Here is an 18,875-nt window from a genome sequence, read left to right on the forward strand (position 1 = left end):
TCATCCTGGTGTCAGAACCTGAGTGTGTGAGTCCCTGAAGGTGTATATGTGGGTGTGTCTGTATGAGTGTGTGAACCTGGTGGAGTGTGTCTCATTGTGTGTGAGTCTGAGGTCATCTGTGCATCAGAATGTATCTGTCACTGAAATGACTAAATCTGTGTGGTTGTGTCTCAGTGTGAGCATGTGCGTGCCCACTGAAATGTGTCTGAGTCTCCCTCTGAGGGTCTGTGTCTGAGGGTGACTGTGTGAGTTAGCCAGTGTTTGTGTGTATGAACCAGTGCTGGGGGAGTCAGCGCTGAGGGGGGAGGGTACCGAGTGTCTCAGTGTACAGGTTTGAGAGTGTGTGTCGTCTGAGTCTGGGAGTGCCATGTGTATGAATTCTAGGGTGTCTGTGAGGAGTGTGGTTACATGAGAGTGTGTGTGCCAACCTAAACTTCTCTGTGGGTTTGTGTGGGATCCCAGAGGCTCACTTTGTGGCCCAAGGTGTCCATACTTGTCACTCTGTGTGTGTCTGCAAGTCTCTGGATGTGAGTCTGTGTATGTCCCGGGGTGTATCTACCTGTGTGGGTCTCCCGGTGTCTGGAGTCTGTCTGAGGGTGTCTGTGGATTCGTTGGCAAGTGTCTCTACGAGCGAGTCTGGGCGAATCTCTGCGGATGCGTGTTTTGAGTCAGGGTGGTTGTGGTGTATCTTGCAGCGACTACAATCGTGTGGGTGCCTGTTTGAGCTCCTCCATGGGTTCATGTGTGAATCTGAGGGTCTTGTGTGCCGGTCATTCCCAGTGTGTCCCTTCTGAGCGGGTCTGTGTCCCTGGGTGAGGCCTGGCTCAGTGGGAGACTGGAAGCCTGAAATGGAGCGAATCTGAAGGCTGAGTATGGGGTTGGGACACGGCCACGGGACTGCGTCGCTAACAGCCTGGCGCGATCCTCCCTCCGGTGCACACCTGCCGGACTGGGGGTTGGCGAGGAGGTGTCACCCACACCCTCCCGGCTCCCACGCCCCGGAGCGCGGCGCCTCCTCCCCCGGGCAGCGCCCATTGGCTGCGGTGACAGCTCCGAGCCCGCCCCACGCGACCGGCTGAGGGCGCCACGGGCCGGAGCTCGCTGCGCCGCCGCCGCTGCCGCCGACACCACCACCAGCGCCAGCACCACGGTCGCCGGGAGCCTCGCGCGCCTCCGGCTCCGCGCTCTGCCAGCTCCCGGCTCGGCCGCCGCCCGCCCCGCCGGCCCCGCCGCGCCAGCCAGCGCTGCCGCGGAGCCCCGGCCTGGCTCCGGGTCGCCGCCACCACGCCGCGCGCCGTACTCCGCGTCAAGAATGGGGCGGCCAAGCTGCCCAAGCCGCCCGCCGCCGCGGCCGCGGCCGAGGCGCCGGGCGCCGGCGCGGGCATGGAGCGCTCGCAGAGCCGCCTCAGCCTGTCAGCCTCCTTCGAGGCGCTCGCCATCTACTTCCCGTGCATGAACTCCTTCGACGACGAGGACGCGGGTGAGCGTGCCGCCCGCCCCCGACCCCCGGGGGCCGTCCCGGGAGCCCGATCCGGAGGCCCTCTACCCGACCCGGTGCGCCTTTAGAGGTGGCCTCTCTCTCCTCCCCACCCCCATCCCCGTTCGGGGCTGCGCCCCAGGGTCTCCTTCCCCACCTACGGCACTCCAGGGTCTCTAGGAGGCGGTGCCTTCTAGCCTCCCGCTACCTCCAGGGACCCCTAGATCCTCTGCATTCACCCCCTTCCCGCAGGTGGGCCCTTAGAGTCGAGTGGACCCAGCTTCCTACCCACCTGCGCCTACTGGATGCCCCGTCTTGCCCCTGGATCGGACCCGCCACCCTCCCTGAGCCTCTCGTTTGTGCCCATTCCTCACCCCCGGGGCTTTGGCGGCCTCACCCCTGGGGCTCCGACGCGCCCCCTGCCATTGGAGGTGGCGCGCAGATCTTACCTCTCCATCTTTGTCTTGGATGCATCCAGAGGCTCCCTGCCCTCGACCCCCTGCCCTACGCCCAAGGCCTTTAGCGCCCCATTTGTTTCTTCTCCGCTTCTCCTAGAGGCGGGGGTCTCTGGACTCCCGGTTTTTTATCAGACTGGAGCGGCCCCTGGGGGTGGGGTGGGGGGACCGGCCGAGTGACGGCCTGACCTCTCCTTTCTCACCCTCTGGTCCTTGGGGGAGGCGTAGGGCAGCGCCAACTCTACACCTGCGCGGCCTCGGGAGTGTGCCCCTGACCCCGGGTACTCTTGTCTCTGGAGCAGCCCTTCTGGGTGGGCTGAACCCGGCCACCATCCAGCGGCGCGAACCTCTGGTTCCCTGGCCTGTGCAGAACCTCAGCCAGAGCCCGAGGGGCCGGGAAATGTCGGGAAACCTCGTCTTTGGGGTCCTGGGACCAGACTGAGAGAACAGGAGGCCTCCAGATCGGGTTGTGCCCTGCAGAAGCGAATCCACCAACAGGTGGGGTAGCTAGAGGGCCTGGGTGACAGTTCCCCAGAGTTCCCGTTTAAGAGTCAGAATCAGATTCCAGTCTTGCTTCGCTACTTATTAGCTGTGACCTTGGGCATATCATTGGATCGCCTCATCTGTAAAATGGGAGAGTGTCACAGACACAAGGGGGAGTTAAAAGTATTTTGTAAGCTGAAAAATCTGAGAGTATTTGAATTCAGTCAGGGGACAAAAGGGAAGGGGGGTCTCTGTGACCGGGAGGAGCAAAATGGCTTCATGGACACTTTTGAGAACCTGGTGAAACTATGGAGTATCTCTCCAAAAACAAAACCAAAAACAGACACATATGCCCATCCACAAAATTTTGTCCACAGTTTTTGGGAGTTCACGGGCCCTGCCTAAGACTCCCTGCCTGCAGGGACCTTTGTCTGGTCAATCCAGTATCTGATAAGCCACGGATGGAGCTGTGGGTGATGGGTGCACGCATGTTTGCGCTGGAGCAGGAGGCAGGTTGGGGAAAAGGGGGAGAAGGTTGTCCAGAAGAATTTGTTGGCCTAGTGAGTGAATGGGGGTGTGTGAGGCAGACCCCTGACAGACCTGTCTTGCTGTTGACCTGGAGACGGGGGTAGGGTAAAGATGGTTTCTGCAGAGCCATTTTACAGAATCACCATTTTACAGAAAACAATAACTGAGGCTTGAAGGCTTAACTTCCCCCTTGATGTAGCAGACGGGGGTTGTATTATTTTTCTGGACAAGGCGCTGTGAGGAGGAATGGAGGGGCTCTCTAACACAGTGGCCTCCACTGGAGCAAAATCAGAAAGAAATCAGGCTAGCATGGGGGTTGAGGCAGGGAGCCCCACCAGCCTTGGTGAGATGGCTTCCCCACCCTCCCTGGATGGTTGTGGACTCTCCTGAAGTTCAACAGACCACTTGGGTCTCAAGAGCCGGGCTGGACAGGAGTATGGATTTGTAGGAGCATCAGTTAGATTTTTCTCCAAAGTCATGCTCCCTGTCATGGGTCCGATGCCTTGGTGATTATTGCTGGTTGCAGGCGACTTGCCCTGGTTTCACTTAAGGCAAACTTCATGTAATATTAGAGATTTTTTCTTTAAAGAGCCACCTGATGTTTTTTTCCAGCGGGTTTCTTCAAATTCTTAGGTTTTTCACTTGGAAAAGACCTAGAAATCATCTTGTCCACCCCCTTTTTAACCTCAAATGGGAGAGAGAGAGAGAGAGAGAGAGAGAGAGAGAGAGAGAGAGAGAGAGAGGGAGAGAGAGAGAGAGAGAGAGAGAGAGAGAGAGAGAGAGAGAGAGAATTTATGTATGTGTGTGTGAGACTGGAGCCCTGGTGTGTGTGTGTGACCCAAGGTCACCCAGTGAGGCAGGCACAGAGCCGAGACTAAAATCAGGTTTCCAGTTCTCTTTCCAGTAAACCACTAGCCCTCTCTCTGAAAGAGGATTTTTTAAAAAGCCAAATCTCACTGTGTAGAAAATGGTTCCCAGGTGAGGAGGCCCCAGGGAGTGGCTGACAGCCAAGAGTTTGGTTTGGGCATCTCGTGCTTACTGTCTGCTCATCTTAAGGGAGGCTTCGAGTTTGGGAGGGGGTGGGAGAAAGTCAAGTTTCATTTCTGGAAGACTAATGAGCGTCTGGGGAAAACTTGAAGTAGAGAACGTTGTCTTGGTGCTTAATATCTCTTGTTCTTCTCGAAGTCATTCATTTTCTCCTTAAAAAAGCCTTTTGGATTTATTCTCTTAGACCAGAACTACACTGAACTAACTGCACTAAAAGCAGTTTGAATAATCTCTCAAACACTGGACAGAGACCGCTTCGGGAGGAGGGCTGTCAGAACTGGCTTCTCTCTATCATCCTCTTCTCTGCTCCCTCCCCTGGTCCACTTAGTGGCTCAGAAGTGTGTCCCTGAAGGGCCTCTGGCTCATCTAGGTGCCTCCCCTTTCTGCTGCTTCCGACTCCTGTCAAATGCATCTTTTCCATCAACCAGATGGAGCCACAGCCATCTTCATGGCTTACGTGCCACCCTTCAGCTCGTTTCCTGAGGAACCGTGTGAGAAGGAGACTATTTCATGAGCCTTAACTGGGCCAGAGCACTTTCCTGCCTCGGGCTTGGGAGGTTTGGACATTTTGTGTAACAATCAAAAGCACAGCCAAGCTGCACCTCCCTCCTACCCCTCTCTAGCCACCCAGGGGCTCAGGATGCTGGCCGTGGCAGATTTCCTAGAAATCTTCTCAAGGAGCAAGATATCTATCTTCCCCTGCGCACTCAGAACTCCTTTCTTGCGCTGCCAGTGCCCCTTTTCACAAAGATGCTGGGGTTTTAGAGAGCCCTGCCTTTAGGGGCATTTTTGTGTCTGTGTCTCCATCACTCAGCCTCGCTGGCACTGGGTTTGTAATTGGGGAGGGGGTGGGGAGGCATGAGTCACAGGACCTCAGGTCTTCTCATCTGTATGAGGAAGAAAATAAGAGCATGGGCCGCATAGGGTCAGCATTTTACAGGTGATTCCTTTTGGCTACGCACCCTTCTAGGTACTTGAAATACGTGTATTAGGTTAATTCTTTCCTCTTAGCAACCCTGTAGAATTAACATGTAACCTCCCTGTTTTCAGATGAGAAAACCGAGGCATGGAGAGAGTATTCATTCAAGGTCACGCAACCAGGAAGTGAGGGAATTGGGATTTGAACTTGAGCAATCTGATTTGAGCATTTATGCTTTTGATTATTACGCTGTTTGTGCTACGTAAAGGGCTTAGTATATATATATATATAGTACCTGGCACCAGGTAGGCTTGCAATACCTGTTAACTCTTACCTGTCTTATTACCAAGTAAGACTTGTTTCTGAGCATGACTGTAAAAAAGAATCTTTGGGGTTTGGGAGGGGGGAAATCCTGATTCTCAAAATGCTAGCTTTTATAATTTTTAATAAGCTAATTTTATTGCATTGTTACAGCTATTAAGGTAGAGTTGGGCCCTCCTTCTTGGAAGTGGTTTAAAGATGGGGATTTGGGGGACTTGCATGAGGAACAAGAGGGTGGGGAGCAGTCCAGTTCCCCATTTTCCTGTTTTTCCTCACAGTTAATTTTTATCACATCTACAGCCTCAGCCCTGCCAGTCTGCCTTGGGGCACAGCTGGGGAGCAGAGATGTCTCCAGTTTCTAGCAAATGCCAAAGGGGGTTGTTACATCAGGGTCTGGAATTGAGGATGGTCAGTCCCTGAGCCTGACCAAGTGGTTTTGGCGTCTAGTTCTCCCCCCGCCCGGGAGAAGGGCGGAGAAGCTGGAGCAGCCAGCTCTGATTTGCCCATAGGATGCTTCGATCTGGTGCAGGGAGGAAGTTGCCATGGCAACACCGGCTGGCTACCGGTCCCTCTCCTAGCTGTTAGGGCCACATCTCTGGGCTGGAAAGCCCTTCATGGCACCTCCCTCTTCTGCAAAGGCCAAATCTGGTGGGTGGCGTGGCATGGTGGATGGGTCCTACAAACTAGTACCAAAGTCCACCCCCTTTCTTTTTGGACAGAGGGGAAACGGAGGGGGTTGTTTGAGTTACTTCTGGGTTGTGGGGTGGAGAAACTCATATCCTGCCAGATAGATCCTGGCAGGGGGAATCAGAGATCCAATTCCTGCCCCCCTCCCTTCATCCATTTGGCAGAGTTTTCTTTTCCAGACCATGTGCTAACTTTTGTCCTTGAAATTTGACCTGAGCTTTTTCTGGGAAACAAAATGTCCCTCTGAGATGGTGGGAACTAAGTGCTTCAGCCCTGGAGGGGTTGCTGCATGGATAAGTGGGAATGGTGGTGGGGCGCGGTGGAGGGGGAGGCTTAAAGTATCCTCTGGGGCCGGGGCCACTTGAGGGCGTGAGGCTGAAGTTTTAAAGCCTCCATTCTCACTCTCATCCCTAGGGCAGCCACGTCCAGTCCCCACTCTGCCCCTTCCCCAGTTTACCACCAAGTGCAGTCATTTCCTTTATGTGTAAACACTTGGGCAGAACTCTTCTAGATTGGGATAACTGAGGCATGGTAAAGAATTGAACCAATTATTCCCACAGTTCAAGTGTGGAATGAGATGAGAATATAGACCGATCCTGCTTTATCTTAATCGAATTATCCTGAAAGAAGTATCTCGGAAACAATCAGGTGCGTGGAGATTCACCCCTTCCCCCATTACACAGCTCACTGGTGTAAGGATCTGCTCCGAGGCTATTAGCGCTCTTTCCTGAGATTTCTCACCCCTCAGCACTGCCTCTTCCCCATCCCCGTGCTGCCAGACTCATGGCCTCAGCTTCCTTGGCAGTTTGCAGCTGCTAGAGGCCCACCAGGTTCGGTTCGGTGGGAAGGGGAAGGAGGGGTCCATTCACCTTGTCTTCCTTTGGGGATGATGCTGTCTCCCTCCCCATCCCCCTCCATCCCAGAGGCTGAGCCGGTTCTAGCTGAAGGTGGAGTGAGGGTGGGACTGAGGTGAGGAAGAGAGCCAGAATATAAGAGAGCTTCCATGTCAGCTGTCTTTCTCTCCTTTCTTAGGGCCTTTCTTGTACTTTGCCTCCTCTAATGTCGTTTCCCTTTGGCCTTAACAACCATTGGGTCAGTATTTCTTTTAAGAATTGTTAGCAAGGTGTCAGTTTTGGAGAATGTGCTCAAAAGGGCGTAAACATCTCCCCCACTGTTATGCCCCCCTTTCCAGGGCTATCGTCAATCCCACTTTTTACTGTTAGAGCCCCACTTCCCACCCTTCAGTCACCTGGAATGATTGAACTGCACTGAAGTTCTCTCAATTCCGCCACCCAGTTTATTTCTTGGGGTTTGGATTTGATTCCTCCTTGGCTCTGGGGCCTCAGTTTCCTCATCTGAAAAAAAAGGGTTCATTCTCCTTCTCTAAGCATCTCTCAAGACTGTAAAGATAACATGATTGAAAGGCTGCTTGGCTGTGCTTAGTGCTTTCCACGATCTCACTGAATCCTATAGCAACCAAAAGGCAGCTGCTATTGTGGATGTACCCATTTGACAGATGAGGAAAAACCAGGCAGCTGGGAGTAGCTCCATGATTCTCTTGGGTTGCATGGTGGTGATTCAAACCCAGGTGTGTTTGACTTCAGAGTCCGCCCTCTGCCTCTTGGCATGAAGTGAGAACGGTGGGAAAAGGCTGTGTAAGCCCTAGGGGCTGTGCTTGTGCTGTCAAAACAACAAGTGACCGGGGCGCCTGGGCCTGTTCACTTTCAGAGGTGTCCCTTTAGGGTCCGCCATCCCACTACAGTTTGCCCCAACCCCCTGGAATGTCTTCCTGGCCACCAGTTCCTGGATGATCCCCATCACGGGGCTGCCTGGCCTCCTTGAAGAATCCGGGTGTCTGTCCTGGCCCTGGGGGCCAGTCGTCACCTGCCTCTCCAGACCGATGTAGGCCAATGCTGGATTATATTTAACGCTGTGCTATTTCCACTTGACAGTTCCAGACTGCCATCCCTCCTCCCCTTTTCTTCTTCCTCCCCCCTCCCCTTCTGATTCACTCGGAAACTGAGAGGCTGATGTCAGCGCCTTATTCTTAGCCCCCGTAATTGTAACTGCATTTAGCAGTGCGCACTTCATTAACAGTTTCTGCGAGGGGGGAGTGAGAGGGCTGGGCCGGGGCAGGCACATGGGTGGGGGTGGGGGTAGGGAGGGGCAGCTGCTGCTTCTGGATGGACCAACTGGACCGGTTCCAGGCTTGGCTTTCCAAGACTGGCAGTCTTGGAAGGACCCTTGGAGAACATCTAGTCCATTTCCCTTATTAGGCAAGAAGGGAAACTGAGGCTCGGAGAGGCAAAGTGGTTTGCCAGGGTCATGAGTTAAGGATCAAGGGCTCTGGCCTCTGAGTTTTCTTCCTTGGTATTTCTTCTTGGTATTTTTCTTTCATCTAGCCTTTCATTGGCTGCTCAGTGCCAAATAGCATTCTAGGTGCGGGAGATACCGTGTTTCTCTGAAAATAAGACCTAGCGGGACAATCAGCTCTAATGCACCTTTTGGAGCAAAAATTAATATAAGACCTGGTATTATATTATATTATATTATATAGACCCAGTCTTATAGTAAAATAAGACCCGATCTTATATTAATTTTTGCTCCTAAAGACTCATTAGAGCTGATTGTCTGGCTAGGACTTATTCTCAGGGAAACACGGTATCACGGAACAAGGCAGACGTGGTTTCTCCTCTCAGGGAGTTATGTTCTGGCATGGGGGAGACAGACAATACACAGGCAATCAATTAGAAAATAAATTAGTTCAGATCGTGTTAAGTGGAATGAAAATAAAACAGATTGATGGGGGATAAAACAGGATGGGAGATAACATTAAGTAAGGCAGTTAGGGAAAGCTCCCTGAGGAGGTGACATCCGAGTTGAGGCCTAAATGCAGAGACAGCAATGGGAATATGAGGGTGTAGAGGAAACAGCTGGTGCAAAGGTCCTGAGGTCAGTGTGAGTTTGGGTGTTTAGGGAGCAGAAAGCAGATCGGCACAGTTAGAGAGAGAGTAGGTGAAGGAATATGAGGTCAGAGAAGTAAACTGGGGGCAGATTACTCAGCCATGTAGACAATGATATGGATTATCAGGTGGGGAAACTGAGGTCCAGAGTGGAAAGAAAAAAGTCCCCCTCAGCTGGGTAAAGTCAGAGAGAGGCCGAGAACTCCAGCGCCCTGAGTCTTTTTCGTTCCTTAGACACAATGGCTATTCCTTTAAAAGCATCACATGGCTTCCTTTCACAGTGTAGCTGGAAGGTACTGTGGAGTCGGGCAGGGCTCTTTCTGCCCACCCTGCCCTCCCTGCTCTCCTCCTTGAATCTCACCTGATCCAGCTGTATATCTTCTCGGGCTGACGTAGCTGTGAAAGACCCTGGGGAGCTAACATAGCGGGAGAGAAAGAACATGACTTTGGAATCCAATACCCTTGAATTTCCATCTTGCCTCTGCCCCTTCTAAATCGTGTGACCTTGGGCAAGTGGCTTCAACTCTCTAGGGCTCAATATCCTTATCTGTGAAATGGAAGCGTGATAAAAGTTGAGTTCTTCAAAGGGTTATTGTGAAGAATAAATGACATCATCCACAAAATGTACCTAGCCCAGCGCTGGGCATGTAGAATTAAGGTTTCCTCAGTTATGAGGACTAAAGAGATTGTGTTTAATGCTGGGCACATAGTAGGTGCTGTTAGTGGGAGCTGCTGCAGTTGTGGTTAGTACCGTCAGTTTTAATGGGTCAGACTCGTCTAGGGGGCTTGTTAAAACCCAGATTGCTGGGCCCCACCCCAGAGTTTCTCGTTCAGTCTGGAGTGGGACCTGAAAATCTCATTTCTAACAAGTCCCCAGGTAATGCTGATCCTGACGCTGCTGGGCCAGGGACGCTGCCTTGAGAACCACTGGGTTAGAGAGAAAAGCTGGAGAGAAATGGAGACTTCTTCTCAAGTGGGGATGTCTCCTGGCTACCTGTGTCTTAGATCCTGGGGTATTGGGTACCAAATGCACTACCTGGGTATAGTCTTCAGGCACCTGTTTCTATTACATGGTCTCAGATCGAATGAGCCTCAGCTGCTGTCCTGCTTTGCACTGGGTGTAATGTGTAGGACCCTATAAATCCTTTTGGAAGTCATCGTCTGTATACCTGATAAATGAGTCAGCATGAATAACACATCAGGCCATAATATCCTTTTGTGGGATATTGGACCAGGAGGTTCATTTGAGGACAGGCCTCTGCTGGGAAGAAGTAAATCAAAGGAATCATCGCTGTAAAGGGGCGAAATGCTGGGAAGTGGTCCCGGGGGAGTTTCCTGAGTCAGCTTCTTTCAGTACTTCTCAGAAAGGGGTCGCTGGTAATTTTCTTGGGAAGGTTGAGATTTAGCTCAGATGGGAGGCAGCGGGGACAAATCTTACGATGTGATAAGATTTCCATCCAGTCTCATAAAACTCAGAGTCTCCAGAAAAGGCATGGACAGTTTTCGGGTGGGACTTGTCCTGAACTGATGGGAAGTCCTCTCTGAGAGGGGTGACTCGGGTAGCAAAAGAGCATGGACTTTGGAGGCCCCCAAACCTGGGTCTGAGTCTCTGCCACACACTAGCTGTGTGTCTTCGCTACGGTACATAACCGTTCTGGTTCGGCCTCGTCCTTTACAAAATGGCGTGAATAACTCCTACCTTGTGAGAATTAGAGATACCGTATGTGCTACATGTAGGAGGCATCCAGGAAGTGGAAGCCTCTTCCTTTCCTGCCAATGTCGACTTCCTGGGTGCAGGAAGGGCGGGGTGATGGGAGTGCAAAGCCTGGGGTGTGGCATCTGGCTCCGGTCCGGATCGCTGGTGTTTTCTGTGTGCCCCGGGGAGCCCTAGAGGCCGCGTGAGGCGTCCAGACGTCTCTGCGCAGCTGCTGAACCTCAGCGTCTCCTCTGGCCATTCCCTTTGTCTTTCAGGCCGAGAATCCCCATCTGAAGAGTGACAGGCTAGTGAGTGTGGTTTAGATACAACCAGAGTCTTCCAGAAAACAGGACACTTGTCCACGCCCCCTTGCTCCTCCTTTAGAGTCCCCTATCCACTCTGCTATAGCCCCTCCACTGTCACTTTCATCCCCAGAGCGTCCCCTCCTGCCAAAGTTTCTCTCTAGTTGATTCTTGGCTGATTGATCATTGAATAACTTTTAAAAGAATACATATTGTTTGGATTAGGTAATATATGCAGATGTTACAACATTTTAAAAGCACGAAAGACACCCAGTGAAAAGTGTCCCAGGCACCTCCATCCTTGACTCTCCTGTCCCTTCCCTGGGACCGACACTGTTTGCAGCTCTTACAACCCTTTCTGTGGCTATTACTGATGATAACATGTTACCTGGTTAAAAAGCCAAAGAGCACCAAAGGGCTCTCAAGGAAACATCAGCCTACCTCCTACCTCAGCCACCCAGCCCCTCTCCCATAAACCACCACTGGTTTTATGCTACCAGTTTTTTCTTTATTTTCCAGTTACCAAATTCTTATTAAGTACTTAGATGGTGCCCAGACCTGTGCCAGGCACTGTGAGGGTTCAAGAGTAGGTCAGGTTATATTAAGCCAGTGTAGCATGCTGATGGTTACGATACGAACTCTACAGCCAGATGGATTTGAATCCTGGGTTTGCCACTTACTGGCTGTGTGACCTCGAGGAAGTTACTTAACATCTCTGAGCCTCAGTTTCTCAACTGTAAAATGGGCCAATCATAGCCCCTCCCTGCCTTGAAGGTGTCATGTGCATTAAATGAGTAAACATTTGTCAAGTGCTTTGTAGAAAGCCCACACACGGAAAGTGTTTCAAGAGTGTTGGCTATTACTATCTTAGCGCCTTCACAGCGGAAATCGCTCCAAGGTCATCTACTTTACTTGAGGCCCAAAAAGGGAATGCACAGTTTGCTCAAAGCCTCACAGTAGGTCTCTGGCAAAGCCAGGAAGAGAACTGATGTGTCTGGACCCCCAGCCAGGACCAAGTGGCCACCCCGGACCCTATCAGTACCTGAGGCTTCAAGTCCTCACCCTGTGTTTCCAGCACTCGGTGTCCCTGAAAAATGCCACCTGGAGCTTCCCTGGGAGTGGGTGGGAGGATGTGTCACTCACTGGGGCCTGTAATGGTAATTAATTAGTTCCTCAGCAAATGTCATGAGAAACATCTGCCTGGGCCCAACGGCAAGACTAGACCAGGTGCCTCTGGGGCCCCCCAGGCCCTGGCCAACCCACCCCCGAGCCAGCTGGACCTAGGACGCTGCCAGTTCTGTCCAGCTTCTGTTGGGTGTTCTGAGTGCCGGGAGAGGGACCCTCCAATGGGGGAGCCTGGCCCTGATGGGAATCAGGAGGGTGCCACTAGCGAGGCAGAAAGAAACATGTACAGGCATACCTCGTGTCATTGCGTGTTGCTTTATGGTGCTTCTCAGATGTTGCGTTTTTTACACATGGAAGGCAAGACCCTCCATCAGCAAAAAGATTGTGACATGCTTTGTTGTGATAGTTGATTTGTTGCGGTGGTCTGGAACGAATCCCGCAGAACCTCTGAGGTCTGCCTGGATAACAGTCTTAGCCTCCTTCCAGCAGTCTCCAAGTTGAGAAGAACGCAGAAGATGGGACATCTCTTCCCTCCTGTTCTCACCTGAGGTCGGGATTCGTGTACAGGTGATACGCTATGCAAGTGCTCTCAGGTGAGACCTGTGAGAGGGTGAGAGGCATGCAGGATGGGCAGGAAAAGACGCAGCTAAAGATGGGCCCTAAGCCACAGGCTGGCTTCAGCGACATCCGTGGGAAGCTCTGGAGAGCGGATGACATCGCAGGGTGGCCCGGCCTGCGGTCCTCCCATTTTCAGTCAGTCATTGGCTATGGGCGGTCGCCCAGGTTGGAGGGTTGGGGCATAACTTTTGGGACAAGGCAGCTCCCATCAGCTAAAGGCAGTTCCCCAAAGAAGGGGCAGCCGTGAGGCAGGACCCGCAGTTACTCACACCAGATACTCACAGGTACTCACTCCCTGCTTCGTATAGGGGATCTGGCTGTGCTGGGTCCACCCACCTGCTGTCTAGGAGCTTCTGGCGACAGACTGGGGAGAGCAGGTGGGGCCAGTTCTGTGCTGAGCAGTGCCCACCCCTATTTCAGGTCACCTTTTCCACAGTCTTACGAGGCGATCGTTGCATTAGGCAGGCTGGAAGAATCAAGTATCTAGATGGACCCGACTTGGCCAAGGTCACACAGCTAGTGAGGGTAGCAAGGGCTTCAAATCCAGGCCTGCCTGCAACACTTGTGGTCTTTCCAACATTCTGTACTGCATTTAATGTTTGTCACATGTATATATATTTCATGCTTCCTAGTGGGCCTCTTTCCAACTACTTCTTTGAAGGGTGTCTGTCTGGATTTTCTTGTACCTCGCAAACAGAAAGCCCTTTGGGTCTGACAGAACGTTTTTGCCTGTTTGATCTCCCCAGATCCACATACTAGGAAGGATTTTTCCAGAGAGGTGGGCAGAGACCCGACAGGCTGCCTGAGGTGAAAGGTTTAAAGGGTGGCTGACTTGTCATGGAATGAGCCCACAATTAGTCATAAGAAAACCTGGATTTGAGACCCCATTTCTGCCAATTGATTCAGGGCAACTGAGCTGAGTCTCGTTGGGGGCTTCTGGGAGGCTGTAGAATGGAACTCAACAAACTTCTGTAATGGACCACAGGGTGGATATTTTAGCCTTCGAGGGCCAGAGGGTCTCTTTTGCAACTGCTCACTTAAGAAGTTGGAGTGCCAAAGCAGCCCCAGATGATATGTAAATGGTGGGTGAGGCTGTGTTCTAATAAAACTTTATTTACAAAAAGAGTCAGCGAGCTGAATTTAGTTCACCGGCCGTAGTTTCTGGACCCCTGCAGTAGAACATGGGAGCTGGGGGTATTTGTACACCAACTTCCATCAGTCCTCAGTTGAGGGCCATAGGGCACGGGCCGGAGAGTTATTTGTTGCCATCATTTCTGACCTGTCACAAGTGGTAGCCCTTGGGCCAAGAAATACAGGTGCGGGCAACAGGGGGTCTGGCCAGCAGTCACGGAAACGGTCAAGATGAGGCATATGGGGCAGGAGACTGACAGCATCACTCACCCCAGGTCAGGGGCATGGCTCTGTTTGGAAAGTGTGCTGGAGAGAAGGTGACAGGATGAACAGGAAAACAAGTTTTGTGTTGGGCCAGGTTACTTAACTTAACTTTCTAGTTCCAGCCTTTCCAGCTATTGTTATTTCCAGGCAAAAATTAGCTCCTCCATTCTTGGTGGTCTTGCTCACTTTTTTTTTTTTTTTTTTTTTTTTACTTCCATGCCTCTGCTTGGGTGGTTCCCTCCTCTGGAGTGCCCTCCCCTCTCCTTTCAGGGCTCCAGTGCCGCCTCCTCCAGGAAGCTCACCTGTCTCCTCGCAGGTGGAGTTGTTCATTTTTCCTGGGTGCCCACGTGGGTGGCGCTCTGCACTTCTTTCTCTCCAGCCCCTGCACAGTCTGGCTTCCATCACTTTTTCACGGCCACGCTGTGAGCCCCTCCAGGGCAGGCACTGTGTAATTCTTGTCGGCATCTCACACAGGGGACGCTGATTTGGAGCTAAGAGGTGGAGATGGATCCCAAAGTTCTCCTTCCTTCCCATTCTTCCTCCCTCCCATTCTCCTCCCTGCTCCATTTCTTTCTTTCTTCCTCCAGTAGTTGCTGATGGCAAGGCCCTATTCTAGGTGCTGGTGACCCAAGGCGGGCCCAGTCTTTGCCCTCATGGAGTTTACAGTGTGGGGGTGGTGGAGGGGGGTGCGTTAGACAGTCCATAACCAAAGTAACAACTAATAATTTGCTGACTGCTGTGATGGGTGTCATAGAAGACCAGTACAGGGTGCCAGAAAGGCTGGAGCTGGGAGAACTGACCTGTCTGGGGGGGAGGGGGGTGGCAGGGGAGGGGACAGCTAAGCTGAGACCTAAGGTATGAGTGGAGTTGGCCGAGTGAAGGCAGGGGACTGGGACTGGATGCTGAGAGCACATACTCGGGAGTCAATTATGCGAATGCGGGGTCGGGGGGGGGGGTTGAATCCTGGATTCTCTCAGTCTGTGTGGCTGGTTCCCCTTTCCCTCCCCCCTCCCTCCACCCATTCATGCACACGGATGGAAATATTAACCATAATTGCTTCTGCATGGCAGAATTATGGGTAGTTTTCGATTTCTAGTTTGTGCTTCGTTTTCCATTTTCCAAATTTTTTACAATGGATGTGTCATGGTGAAAATTGAGGGCTTCAGAGTCTGGAGACCGCACTCCCACTGGTAACGGTGTGACCTTCACCACGTTGTTTAATCACTCGGTGCTTCTGTTTCCGTTGCTGTAAAGTGGAAATGACGGTTAACATACAGCACCCATCGTGTTCTGACGCGTCGCGTCCGTTAACTCGTTCGAGCCTCACGGCTACTCTGTGAGGTAGGGCCCATCACCATCCCTGTTTCCAGATGAGGAAACAGGCACAGAGAGGTTAAGCACGTTGCCCAAGATCACACAGCTAGTAAGGGTCAGAGGCAGGACTTACACCCCCGTATCTGACTCCAGAGTCTGAGCTTAACCACTGAGCTATACTGCCTCCCACATGAGGTAGGGGTGAGGATAGAGAGGACACCTGTCAAGCCCTGAGCGCAGTGTCTGACACACAGTTAGTGCTCTGTTAGTTTAGTTCTTATTATTATATTAGCAGCTGTGCAGAGGTGGGCACACAGTGAGGGTTTTTTATTATTATTATTTCAGGTGTACAAAACAATGTACTAGACATTTACACCCCTCACAAAGTCATAACCCTCCCTCCCCCAATCTACTACCCCTCTGACATCGTATACAGCTGTTACAATTCTATTGACTCTATTCCCTATGCTGTACTCCACATCCTGTGACCATCTATCTATCTATCTATCTATCTATCTATCTATCTATCTATCTATCTATCTATCTATTAAATTATAGTTGACATTCAGTATTATTCAGCTTCAGCTTCAGTGCAGTGGTCAGGCATCTACACCGTCCATGAAATGGTCTCCCTAGTAAGATTAGTGTCCGTCGGATACCCTACCAAATCTTTACAACACTATGGATTATATTTCCCAAACTGTCTTTCATATCCCCGTGGCAATCTTGTGGCTACCAATTTATGCTTTCTAATCCCCTCCCCTTCTCACTTATCCCCACCCCTCCCATCTAGCAACCATCAGTTTTTTTCTCTCTATCTCTGAGACTGGCACACGGTGTTTAGAAAACCCAGGGAAAGGAGCATGTGGCTGGTGAAGTAGCAGGACTGGATCATCCTAGGTCTTTAAAGTCAAGACTCCTGGACTTGAGCTTAGGGACAGTTGAATCCCTGTTGGGTTTCTAGCAGCGAAGTGACAGATTCAGATCTGGGGTTTGCAAAGACCTCTCTGGCTGCAGGTAGGAAGAATGGAGCCAAGAGGCACCATTGGTTAGAGTGACTGCCCCAAATGGGTCTGGCCATTCCAGCACTGAATCCTCAGTCTCTGGTGATGGTAATCTTTTGGGGTGTGGGCTAGCTAGCTCCGTGGGTCGGAGTGCAAGACGCGAAAAAGTCAGGAGTATGTCCCCAGGCTGGTCTGGTGATGCCGGGAGGCTGGGAAGTGCCAGTTTGAAGTCAGGAACACATTACTTTCCTGGAGATGAGGCTGGGCCAATTCCTGCCGTGTTACATTATTAAATTTGTAATCTTCATTCTAATACTTTCCAGCAGTGAATAAGAACCAAATTTAAAATGCCGGCTTTACATTTCTGGAATGAAGCTCTTTGTCAAAAACTCTTGAAACCCATAATTTCTCTCCAGAGGTGAATGTCTACGTCTTAAAAAAAAAAAATTAAAATTAAAAAAATAAAGGAAAACCACTCTTCAGTGAAAGGTTGGGTTTGCAGCGCTGTCTGTGACCCCAGCCCTGACCAGGAACTGGAAACAGGGTCTGTATGTCTCCAGCTGCAGCAGGGGCTCAGAGTAGGCCTGGGCCTGCAGATGCCTGGGGATGCCCAGGAAATTTAAACCCCTAAATCTGGGCCTTGCGGGGGGAGAAAGATGAGAGAGGCCTCATGCCCACCTCATCCCCAGGTGGTTGGCAAATCTGCTGCTTTGTGAAAGTGTTTGGTAATAATTGGGCCACAATCCCTGAAAGAACCAACCCGGGTCAGGCTCTCCTGAGTTTTCTCAGGACCTGTTTGGTGAGTGGTAGACCTGGCTGCCGGTAGAACCATGGGCAGCGTGTTACCGCCTTTACACTGGGAGGAAGTGCCCTGATTTGAGATCTTTACTGGGTTGCTTTCTGGCGCTTCTCATTGAGGCGAGTCAGGATATGTCCATGCTGTTCCCTCTTTCCAGGCAGCGTTCTGGGACCCCAGAATTTCCTGCCCATACGGCTCTGAGTCAGCTTCTGGGGTCTGTCCAGACCCCTTCTGTAGGTCCATCCTCCTGAGGGTGGACTCTGTCCATCACTGCTGTCCTGATAGGTGGCCCCGAAGTGACAGTTTGTGGAGATGAGAACAGAGGGGGAAGAGGGGAGTCTAGGGGTAGGGAGGGGATGATGAAGGGAAGAGGCAGGCTGCAGCTGGGGGCCAGCTCCCTCTTCACTCCATATTCAGCCACGGAACTCTGAGGATTCTAAATTTGAACCTGTCCTGGCCGTCAAGGTCATTATGGAGGCATATTTGTCAGAGTGGAAGGGTAGGACATATTTTATTAATAGCCTGATTTATAACTTTTAAATATTTAGAATAAGTATGAGGGCCTCAATTGCCCTGGGCCCTGCAACATTTGGGGCGGGGGGAGCTTTGCAAGTTTGCATCATCCTTTGAACTGAGAATGAGAGCAGCCTAGGGACCGCCCTTGCCCCCGTGGTCCCATGTCCTGGGCCCTGTGCAGACACATGGCTTGTAAGGAGGTAATCACCTGCATCCTGGGTGATTAAATAAATAAATAAATAAGAAAGGTCCTCCTGTAGGAGGATGAATTAGAAACGGGCTCCCCCTCTCTAATACAGTGGGGTATATGGCCTGGCGAGGGCAAACAGGCTGTATTTCAGCCCTGTGACCATGCTCAATTGGGCACCTTTGTGCAGATAGCAACCTGTCCCATGGTTCATAGGGTCCCATGGACCTAAATCAGAGAAGAGCCACGGGTAAGACCGGAAGGGAAGGTGTTGACACTCAGGGATCCCGAGATAGCCGTTAAGTTATCACCCACTTTTAATAATCATCCTTATCATGATAGCTGATGTTTGTTTAGTGTTTCATACATGCCAGGTATTCTGAGCACTTTACCTGCATTATCCTATTGAAACATCAGAACCTGAGGGGAGTACCATTGTCATACCCATTATACAGACGAGGAAACTGAGGCTCGGAGAGGATAAGCTTGTCTTTGGCCCAGGGCCGTTCAGTAGTAAGGTCAAACACCGGTCTGCCACTGCTTGAGTCTGTTAGCCTGTTCACTGCCCTGCACTCTCTTTGTAATTTTTAAAAGCGTTCTTTTTAGTTTTATTATTTTATTCCATTCATAAGGTGTTTTGTCTCATCTGTGAGTTTTTATTTATTTTTATTAGTTTCAGGTGTACGAAACAACATCACAATTAGACATTGACACCCCTCACAAAGTGATCACCCCAACAAGTCTACTTCCCATCTGACACCATCCATAGCTATTACAATATCATTGACTGTATTCCCTATGCTGTACTTTACACTCAGTGACTATATATATATATAATATATATATATATATATATATTTTTTTTTAAATTATAGTTGACATTCAATATTCAAAGCATTCTTGATGCAATCCACATATTTACTGACCCCTGGTCTGGGTCAGTAATGTGCTGGGTAGCAAAGGTATGGTGTGGGACAGGACGGGGTCCCCCCTCAGCTGAGGAGGGAAGACAAGCAGAGCAGATAACTGGGTGACCCCA

At 51.1% G+C, this 18,875-nt stretch overlaps 1 protein-coding gene across 2 annotated transcripts in view; it reads left to right on the forward strand.

Moving 5' to 3' along the window:
- The first annotated feature begins 1,347 nt into the window (after positions 1-1,347).
- The window catches only part of RIMS4 (regulating synaptic membrane exocytosis 4), a 52,652-nt gene continuing 35,124 nt past the window's right edge, over positions 1,348-18,875 (forward strand). For both annotated transcript variants that reach the window (XM_033095275.1, XM_033095276.1), the window contains exon 1: positions 1,348-1,480. In XM_033095275.1, coding sequence (XP_032951166.1) covers positions 1,384-1,480 — 97 coding nt within the window. In that variant the 5' untranslated portion in view covers positions 1,348-1,383. The remainder of the gene's footprint in view (positions 1,481-18,875) is intronic.

This window comes from Rhinolophus ferrumequinum, chromosome 23 (assembly GCF_004115265.2).
Source record: "Rhinolophus ferrumequinum isolate MPI-CBG mRhiFer1 chromosome 23, mRhiFer1_v1.p, whole genome shotgun sequence".
Lineage (NCBI taxonomy): Eukaryota > Metazoa > Chordata > Mammalia > Chiroptera > Rhinolophidae > Rhinolophus > Rhinolophus ferrumequinum.